Below are 10,489 nucleotides of genomic sequence, written 5' to 3'. Positions count from 1 at the left end.
TCTGCGCTCCACTCAGCACTAAATCTAGAGGTGTCTCTGCCCTTGTGGGTTCCCGTACCAGCTGCTCCAAGAAGCAGTCATTTAAAGTATTGAGAAATTTTGTCTCTGCATTTCGTTCTGAGGTGACATGTTCCCAGTCAATATGGGGATAATTGAAATCCCCCACTATTATTGACTTCTTACATTTGATAGCCTCTCTAATTTCCCTGAGCATTTCATCATCACTATCACTGTCCTGGTCAGGTGGTCGATAACCCTGCTCTACAGCCAAAATGCTTCTGAAATAAATGTAGTCAAACTTTACTAATTCTGGGTCACTGAGAATGAAAATGATGCTTAAAATTGTTGATTGGCTCTAGTTTTCAAGATATGCTATTGGGTCAGTATATACGACCCTTGACTTGGGAATGGCGGAGGATAAGTGAGTTATAAAGGGAAGGGATCTCACTTTAAACCAGAAATGACTAAAATACATCTTTGACTGGATCTATGAATAAATCTATGACTGGGTTTGGACAGTACTTGCTTTTTAGGCAAAACAATGAATGATGCAATCTGAAGCTGGTATTGCGTCATACATGATATGAATTGCATCATGTTATTCCTAGAAGTCATGGATGATGCAATCATAACGAAGCTTACATCACTCTGCTGAACAAATTGCCCTATATCAGCTCTAGAAATCATACAGTGTCGTGCTCTCTTATTTGTCAGTGTTTGATTTTGCAAAGGGACACATTTCTGTTTAGCCAAAGTGAGCAGAGATGCCTCGTACTTGTTTGAACAGTGCAGATAACTTCTGCTATGTTTGTGGTGAAGTGACTTTTGCATCACAAAAGCGCAGTATAACCACTATGGTTAAGAAAGCCTATCACCTTTATTTTGGCTGCAAAATTGGAGATCAGGACAAAAGGTGGGCCCCACACATATGCTGCAACACTTGTGCAACAAATCTTTGCCAGTGGTTGAACAGGAAAAGGAAATTTATGCCTTTTGCAGTGCCAATGATTTGGAGAGAGCCAACAGATCATACCAGCAATTGTTACTTCTGCATGGTGCCTCCAGTTGGGAAAAGTGTGTCAAAGAAGAAAAAGTGGACTGTGCATTATCCAAACATTCCATCAGCTATACGCCCAGTACCCCACGGAGAAGGACTGCCAGTTCCTGATGCACCAGAATCATTCTCACTTGAGTCAGACGAGGAAGAGGAAGAGGATGAAACTTCTGGTCCTGAACCATCAATGTCACAGGACCCACATTTTCTCCCATCTCCTCCTCTGAACCACACCTCATAACACAAGGTGAACTGAGTGACCTTGTCAGGGATTTGGAACTACCCAAGAGTAAGGCAGAGCTGTTGGGCTCCAGACTACAGCAGTGGAATCTCCTGGCAGGTGATGTTAGGGTTTCCATGTTCCGTGACCGTCAAAAGGATCTTGTCCCATTCTTCTTCGTGGAAGGTGATCTTGTAGCCTGCAACAACATCGATGGTGTGATGGCAGTACTGCTGTTTTCTCTGCGAATGGGAGAGTCATGCAACAGATTCCCACTACATCAAGAAAGATTGGCCACTCCGACAGTCATTGGAGCCTGGCAGGAAAAGTGTTCAGCATCCACCACTTGTTGAATCAAGGAAGATTTTGTTACCGCCCTTACACATCAAGCTGGGTCTGATGAAGAACTCTGTCAAGGCCATTAACAGAACACAAGCAGCTTTCAAGTACCTCCGTGGAAAATTTCCAAGGTTAAGTGAAGCTAAGATAAAGGAAGGTGTCTTTGTTGGTCCTCAGATTCATGAACTTCTTCGAGATGATGCATTTGACCATGCACTGCGTGGCAAGGAAAAGACGGCATGGAAAGCCTTCCAGTTAGTGGCTATAAATTTTCTCGGAAACAACAAGGCAGACAACTACAGGTTGTTGGTGGAAAACCTCCTCAAGGCATACAAAAGCCTTGGTTGCAACATGTCACTAAAGATACATTTTTTGCACTCTCATCTAGATTTTTTTTCCACCGAACTGCGGAGCATTGCGCGACGAGCACGGCGAGCGATTTCACCAGGACATTGCAACAATGGAGAAACGCTATCGGGGCAAATGGAGCCCATCAATGCTTGCAGACTATTGCTGGACAGTGACAAGAGATGCTCCATTTAATGGATACAAGAGACTAGCCAAGAAGTGCCGAGTAGACACTGAATAGGACTAAAGTTTTTTATTGTTGATCCTGAGATCCAAGGATGCAAAAAATTTTAACCAGATATGTTACTAACCTTGTCTTGTAACACCATGTAACACGGATCAACCTAGATCAGAAAGATTGGGTTGTATTTCTTTTTCTGTAACTGACCCCCCTATGACTTTCACCTCAACATGCCTCTTTTATTAGACCTATCAAACGTAAAGAGTACGGATGTTAAAGCTGGAAGTTCTTCAGTGTCCTTAGAACTCAAGATTTCAAAAAAAGAAAAAGAAGAAAGAAGTAGAGAAGCAAGACTACATTTCCACGGCTTCATGAACGACCATATCCTATCACCAGCTCCAATGTGGTATATTTCTCACACAGTTGTAGAGTTTGCCACTATTTTTAATTACTTGTCTCACCCTGGTCAGTCTCAACTAAAACAAAACACAATAAAAGCAGAAGTTCAAAGAGCTTCTCCATTATGCAGCTTGTTAGAAAGATAAAAGGTAGAAAGAAACAGTCCATATTCATGGATAGGAGATCTCTTAGCCAAATCCTGTTGACGGTGCTCTAGTATGAGAAACAGGCATTCCAGTCAGGGTAGATGTAGGTAACGTACACCTTATGTCTCCTGCTTCATTTGCAGTTTAGAGCGTGGTGTAAAATCCATCGTGTAGCTGAGAATCAGACCCACTGAGTTTATAATAGAGGAAGCCCATAGCTAGGAAGGCATTCGAGGATACCCATATAGGGTAACATGGGAAACATTGGGAATGTTTGCAGAGGTGGTGATGAAATGCAGCTCTCTCATTATTTCACACTGAGTTGGGTGTAGTCAACACTTCTCAAAGCCAGGCCTGTGCGATCAGATGTGAATCTGTATCTTGCCGTTCATTTCCTGCTGTTCCCATGCATATGCCTGCTCGATTTAGCATGGCCCACAGGTTCCATTAAGGTACCGATAACCCCTTCAGAAACCCCCCTAACCCTATTTTCTCCCACAACTATATGGCCCCTTTATCCACAGAGGCCCTCCTGCCCATATTGGCCCCCATAAGCGTATAATCTCCCATAATCACTGGGTCATCGGTTACAGTGTAATCCTCCATAACTTGATAAGCCTCTATCACCATCTCCAACGTCAATGGCACCCCAGGATTCCACTCTGTTTTCCTGAGGGAAAGATCTGAGAATTGCTCCTGGGAAGGTCATGACAGCCGGTGGGGGTTGGATCAGTGCTATAGAGTCAGGGCACTGCCTTACGTCTGGCTTGTGGCAGCTGTTGTGCATACTTTGTGAAATGTCGCTCCACACGTTTGTGAAGCAAGACATCTTTCTGCCATGGAGATAAACCTAAAACACACAGCAGGTACGGCAGTAAACATAAGGTACATGGTGGCCACTTTTCTTTTCTTTACGTCAACCTGGTCACTTACAGTATCACACAGATGCTTACTGTGAACCATGTGATTGGGCTTCTTGAAACCAAAGAAAAACATACATTTTTAAAATGAAAATCTGTCTCATCTTTACAGGGAAAGACTATTTGCTAAACCATGTAATGCAAGGAGGAATTCCACCTGGGTACTCCGGGCCTGCGGAATGCTGTCACCCAATGTAAGAGCCGGATTATCCTATCACAGCACGGCTTTGGAAGGTGCCACTTGAAAAGTTCCCGGTGCTGCTGGCTCCACAGGGAGGAATTTCGTCCAGTGCAATTTTTAAAAAAGGACAAAGAAACAAAGAGAACCAGAAGACTGATATTTTGATGCAGCAGAGTTTTTAATGCAAATGAAATTGATAATACACAGTTACAGGAAGAAATACTACAGAGCGGAAAAAATTTATTTCCTGTGTTTCAAGAAGGGCTCTGACCCATCACCTGCGCCAATGGGATGTATTTCACACAAGATGTTCTTTGTGCTTTGTTGCAGCTCCAGAGGTTGACAAACAAGTCCCCTTTTGAAACCATTTTACGTTCTTTTTTTTTAACCCCAGTCAGGTGTGAAATGAGACAAAGGAATATAGAAGCAGAGACTACGCAACTTCTCCATTAGACATGTGAAGTAGCAAAGGTTAAAGTGAGTTGCTAAAGGTACGTATTGATAGAAAGGATAGAACATGTAGGGCCTAATTCTCCTTGAGAGGGACTTAGAGTGATCATGAACATAAATGCTGCCTATCTTAAGGCCTCTGTTTCCTTCACACTGCAGGGTCAATGTAAACAGCCTGTGTGTAGTTCAGAATGAATCCTCAAGAGAAAAAGAGAATCAGCACTTGGTTGGGAAAGCCTTGGCAGAGAGAGTCATAAAGCGTAACATTAGAAATGCAGCATGGCTATCAGCCCAAGGTGCTGAGCACACACAGCTTCCACCGAGTTCAACTGGAGCCATGTTTGCACAGCACTTCTGAAAGCCATGCCCAAAAGATCAGGGGTGAATCTGTATCTTGCTGTTCATTTCCTGGTTCTTCCTTCTCCCATGAATATTCCTGGTGGGTTTAACATGGCCCACTGCTTCCACTGAGGTACCTATGGCAGGATACCCCGGAACCACTTAATCCCCCATAACCATAAAGGCCCGGGTAGCCACAGTGTCCCCCATATCCCCATAATCCCCCATAACCGTAAAGGCCAGGGTAACCGCAGTGTCCCCCATTTCCCCCTAATCCCCCATAACCATAAAGGCCTGGGTAACCATAGTATCCCCCATTGCCCAAGAATCCCCCATAACCATAACGGCCGCCGTAACCACCTAATCTCCCTAAACCATACAATCCTCCGTAATGGCCTCCATAGCCGTACAATCCCCCCAAACCATACGAGCCTCCGAAACCGGCTCCGACCACAGGTGCTCCTACAGCTGCCACTTCGCTCTGTTGAGGGAAATTGCTGAGAATTGGTCCGGGGAGGGTCACGACAACCGGTGAGGGTCTGATCACCACTTCGGAGTCAGGGCACTGCCTAACGCATGGCTCGTTGGCGCTGCCAGTGACTGGACTGGGTCGGGCCACCCCGCATTCTGGATAGCACAGGCTGGAGAAAGTCATCTTTCTGGGATGGAGGTAAACCTGAAACACACAACAGGGACTACAGATAAGACAAGGTACAAGGACTGGTGGAAGAAAGGCTTCAAAGGTCGGTTAAATTGTATTGAGGTCTGCAGGGGGCTCGAGAGAGAGAGAAGAAGTGGACTTAGTCTCTTTTTGTGTGGTCATGTAGTTGTCACTATTTTCTCTTTCTACACCTCTTCTCCGCTCGCAGTAAACTTCCCTCCCAACCGGCCCCTTGATCCCCTCTCAATGACTTTGTCTGAAAAACACCGACTAGAATAAGTGTAACTATTTCCATACGGACACCTGGGATTCTGGGACCATTTTAGACATTTCTCAAAGAGAATATGGCTGGGATCATGGTAATCACTTCCTTTTGTTTGAGGATTTAACCTCTGCATGCAAACCAGTTGAGTCTGCTACCACACGGTGACTCTTTCATTTTCCAAACCTTGGGAGTCACCGAAACTTGCTGATGAATAAACAGAAACTTTGCTTTGCTCCTAACAAATCAGTAATGGCAAACTCCTCAGCTGGGAAAAAATGGGTTCAGGTCCACTGACTTCCATGGAGCGATATGAAATTACACCATCTGAGGAGAAGCACCTTCAATGGGTATTTCTGCCCAGGAGAACATAGGAATTGCTTGACTGGAGCACAGCGCTTCTCAGCTTCATCCATTCTCGTGTCTCCAGTAGTGAGGAGTAACAGCTGCTTTAGAATAAAATAGATGAGCACTGAAGTGGCCTTTTGTGGACTAACCTGGGAAAGTTTCTTCCTAATCCAGCTAAGTGAGAGGTGGCTAAGGGACTTTTTAAAGTTTAAATGCCCTGATTCTTTCTCTAGTTAATGGGAAATACGTTTCACAATTGTATTTGTTGTTCTAAAATCCCTCCTTTAGCTTCAAATCATAAATCCGCCAGCTCCTGTCACTTCATAATGACACACTATAGATAGAAATAAATAAATAAAATAAAAATAATTTTATAATTAATATTATCAATTGATATATCTATAATATTAGATAGATAGATAGATAGATAGATAGATAGATAGATAGATAGATAGATATAAGAGTAACTGTAATTAATAAGTAAAAATCACAGTGAGTACATGCAAGATTCCACCTGAAATGAAAAGAGGCCCGACTGTGAAATCTCTGGGGTTAGGAAGAGAGGGAGTTGAATTGAACTTACCGAGTTCACTAAGGAGATGAAGTCCACAGAAGTGTTTAGAAGAGTGCAGAGTCGAGAGCACTTTTATACAGTTCCTAGGACAGCCTGGAGGATCTGCGACGCTGTTTGTGGAGGAGGTTCTAATTAGTTACCAAACAAACTTGATTGCCTTGCAAAATCCTTCTTTGGATGGAGCTGTTTTCCTCACTGTTGGTGATTACTGGTCTAATCTCAGCCTCAGAGGGTGTGACATGCACGTCTTTCATTTTAAAATTCTACAGGCCAACTGCATTTCTTTTTGTCATTTTACTGACTTTACAGGTTCTGCAATGAGAATGAATGTCAAGGTGATCCTGAGAAGCATCAGTAGAACAGGTGGGTGTCATTTAAGGAATCCAGTTTGCTCCTTTCAATTCATGCTGGTCGTGATTAGGGGCATGAGGCAGTTCATTCTAAACATGGTAGGAAGCAGGGAACTATTTTTCTCCATTCTAACCACCTACATTCCCAGCAGGTCAGATCCAATTCCCTTTGAAATCAATGGGAATCATTCATTGCCTCCACTATGTTTCCTGTCAAGACTTTAAGACTGAACTTCACCCTTTGGCAGGGGGATAGTATATTGCCTGTGTACAATGTTAGTCCGATTTTAAACTTTCAAACTCGGTCTTAGCAGGGACTTAAGTGGAGCATGGGCCTTTGTGATGGCCGTCTGCCCAGGGGTGAATCTTATCTATGGTGAGTAAAACATTGGACCTCCCCTTGGGTCACCAATGCTATTTCAAAGGGCTTCCTATAGCAGATTTGCTCATGGGTCAAGGGATGGGATGGCAGAGAGAGAATGGAAGCCGTGCTCTTTTACAAAAAGATTTTAAATTAAGTCTTGGTACCTCTGCTCTACCAGAAACCATCTCTCCATCCATGAGCAGCCAAGGAACTGAGATCTTCCAAGACAATGCAGCTGACTGAGCCCAGCAAGAAACCCAGGAGAGAGGAAAATGTGACATTCCTGGTGATGGTGGAGATCGCTGTGGGATGAGATTTGACATAAAGTCTGACCAGCCATAGGGCATCCTGGAGAAAACATTCCTGCCTGAACCAGAATGTTGTGTAACATGTGAAAAATATCCCCAAGAGTGGGTTACATATGCAGGGAAGAAGGCAGAAGGTTCTTGCTTTGATTTTAAGGTCCTCTGCCTCTTTGAAGGTGAAGCAACCAAGCTGATGTACACCAGGAGAGCACCTTCATTTTCCAATAAAAAAAATCTGTCAAAAATCCAATAAACCCCGAAAACCGGCTCTGACCACAGGGGCTCCTGTTGTCCCACTTGGCTCTGAGGAGGGAAATTGTGGAGAATTGGTCCTGGAGAGGCACAAGAACTGGTGAGGGTCTGATCACCACTTCAGAGCTAGGGCACTGCTTACTGGTCAGCTCCTTGAAGCTGCTAGCAACTGGACTGGGCCATTCTACCCTGCACGGTTTTTAGAAAATATCAAATTCAAAACTACATATGAATGAAAATGAAATAGCCCCAAATTGTGTGGCCTTAAATCATGATCCGATGAAGGGAATGACACAAGAGACCTTGGCCTCCATTTTGTTGAAAGTGACTATACGACTCGGTGCAGAGGCGTCTAATCGTTACAACAATGTATTGTCTACAACCTTTTGCATGTGTCAAACACCAGCGAGTGTTTTTGAGGCGCTTTGACATCTTGAGGTCTAAGGACAATGAAGAACTTCCAGCCTTATCATCCTTACTCTTTACGTTTGATAGGCCTAAAAAAAGAGGCATGTTGAGGTGAAGGTCATATGGGGGTCAGCTGCAGAAAGAGAAATACAACCCAATACTTCTGACCACAGGCTGAGGTCTAGGGTGATCCGTGTTACACGGTGTTACAAGTCAATGTTAGTAACAAGTCTGGTTAAAAATTTTTTGCATCCTTGGATCTCAGCGTCAAGAATAAAAATCTGGCTAATTTTGTGATCTACTTGAACTGTGGCTTTTTTACACTTGAGGATAATAGTTCTCCAAAGGAATTACAAGTCTGTCAATTTTCCAAGGTTGCAGTAGCTTTTTAAATATTAATTGGGGTTTATTTCTGACTCTGCCAATAGCTCCCTGTCTGACCTTCACCTGAATGTGCCTCCATTTACCTCTGTGGCAAAGAGATATAATTGTAACTTTCAGGGTGGATTGTCTGAGGCTTCCTCCGATCTAAGCATTTCAAAGCATTTCACAAACACTCATCAAGAGTTATGTAGCCCAAAAGATGAATTACTAAAGTAGTATTAACCTATTACTGGGATTAGATGTTCCAACACGGAAGATTAGATTTACTTTAAAAATGCATGTCAAGGTCACAGATGTCATTCCTGTGCTCAGTTTGTGAGTCCTAGCCTTTGACATTGGGGCTCTTTGATTTTCATTCCATAAACCTTTCATCTCCCTATTATATATATTTTGAAGTGTAAGGATAGATACTGAACCAGTGTAAAAGGGAACAGTTCCATGAACTGTTCTCTGCACTGACTCGTATAGTCACTTTCAACAAAATGGAGGCCAAGCACACAATTTGGGGCAATTTCATTTTCATTCATATGTAGTTTTGAATTTGGTATTTCCTAAAAACCGTGCAGGGTAGAATGGCCCAGTCCAGTTGCTAGCAGCTTCAAGGAGCTGACCGGTAAGCAGTGCCCTAGCTCTGAAGTGGTGATCAGACCCTCACCGGTTCTTGTGCCCCTCCCAGGACCAATTCTCCACAATTTCCCTCCTCAGAGCCAAGTGGGACCATAGGAGCCCCTGTGGTCAGAGCCGGTTTTGGGGGTTTATTGGATTTTTGACAGATTTTTTTATTGGAAAATGAAGGTGCTCTCCTGGTGTACATCAGCTTGGTTGCTTCACCTTCAAAGAGGCGGAGGACCTTAAAATCAAAGCAAGACCCTTCTGCCCTCTTCCCTGCATATGTAACCCACTCTTGGGGATATTTTTTAATTCTTACACAACATTCTAGTTCAGGCAGGAATGTTTTCTCCAGGATGCCCTATGGCTGGTCAGACGTTATGTCAAATCTCATCCCACAGCCATCTCCACCATCACCAAGAATGTCACATTTTCCTCTCTCCTGGGTTTCTTGCTGGGCTCGGTCAGCTGCATTGTCTTGCAAGATCTCAGTTCCTTGACTGCTCATGGATGGAGAGATGGTTTCTGGTAGAGCAGAGGTACCAAGACTTAACTTAAAATCTTTTTGTAAAAGAGCACTGCTTGCTTTCTCTCTCTGCCATCCCTCCCCTCGACCCATGAGCAAATCTGCTCTAGGCAGCCCTTTGAGACAGCATTGGTGACCCAAGGGGAGGTCCAATGTTAGGTCAAGATTTACTCACCATAGGTAAGATTCACCTCTGGGCAGACGGCCATCACAAAGGCCCATGCTCCACTTAAGTCCCTGCTAAGACCGAGTTTGAAAGTTTAAAATGGGACTAACATTGTTCACAGGTATTGTAGTATCCCCCTGCCAAAGGGTGAATTTCAGTCTTAAAGTCTTGACAGGAAACATACTGGATGATTCCCATTGATTTCAAAGGGAATTGGATCTGACCTGCTGGGAATGTAGGTGGTTAGAATGGAGAGAAATGATTCCCTGCTTCCTACCATGTTTAGAATGAACTGCCTCATGCCCCTAATCATGACCAGCACGAATTGAAAGGAGCAAACTGGATTCCTTAAATGACACCCACCTGTTCTATTGATGCTTCTCAGGATCACCTTGACATTCATTCTCATTGCAAAACCTATAAAGTCAGCAAAATGACAAAAAGAAATGCAGTTGGCCTGTACAATTTTACGATGAAAGCTGAAAATTGCAACGTGCATGTCACACCCTCTGAGGCTGAGATTAGCCCAGTAATCACTAACAGTGAGGAAAACAGCTCCATCCAAAGAAGGATTTAGCAGGGCAATCAAGTTTGTTTGGTAACTAATTAGGACCTCCTCCACAAACAGCGTCGCAGATCCTCCAGGCTGTCCTAGGAACTGTATAAAAGTGCTCTCGACTCTGCACCCTTCTAAACACTTCTG

At 43.8% G+C, this 10,489-nt stretch overlaps 1 protein-coding gene across 1 annotated transcript; it reads right to left on the bottom strand.

Moving 5' to 3' along the window:
* Positions 1–3,947: 3,947 nt before the first annotated feature.
* On the bottom strand, positions 3,948–5,248 carry LOC135983739 (claw keratin-like). The gene has a single exon (XM_065596976.1). The coding sequence runs from the start codon at positions 5,230–5,232 to the stop codon at positions 4,684–4,686; it is 549 nt and encodes a 182-aa protein (XP_065453048.1). The 5' UTR covers positions 5,233–5,248; the 3' UTR covers positions 3,948–4,683.
* Positions 5,249–10,489: the final 5,241 nt, after the last annotated feature.

Source organism: Chrysemys picta, chromosome 1, assembly GCF_011386835.1.
Source record: "Chrysemys picta bellii isolate R12L10 chromosome 1, ASM1138683v2, whole genome shotgun sequence".
Classification (NCBI taxonomy): Eukaryota; Metazoa; Chordata; order Testudines; family Emydidae; genus Chrysemys; species Chrysemys picta.
This window is presented reverse-complemented; position numbering and strand designations above follow the sequence as displayed.

What these genes read in the sequence shown, in the direction of transcription:
- LOC135983739 (XM_065596976.1), bottom strand. Translation starts at nt 5,232, where the DNA reads ATGACTTTCTCCAGCCTGTGCTATCCAGAATGCGGGGTGGCCCGACCC.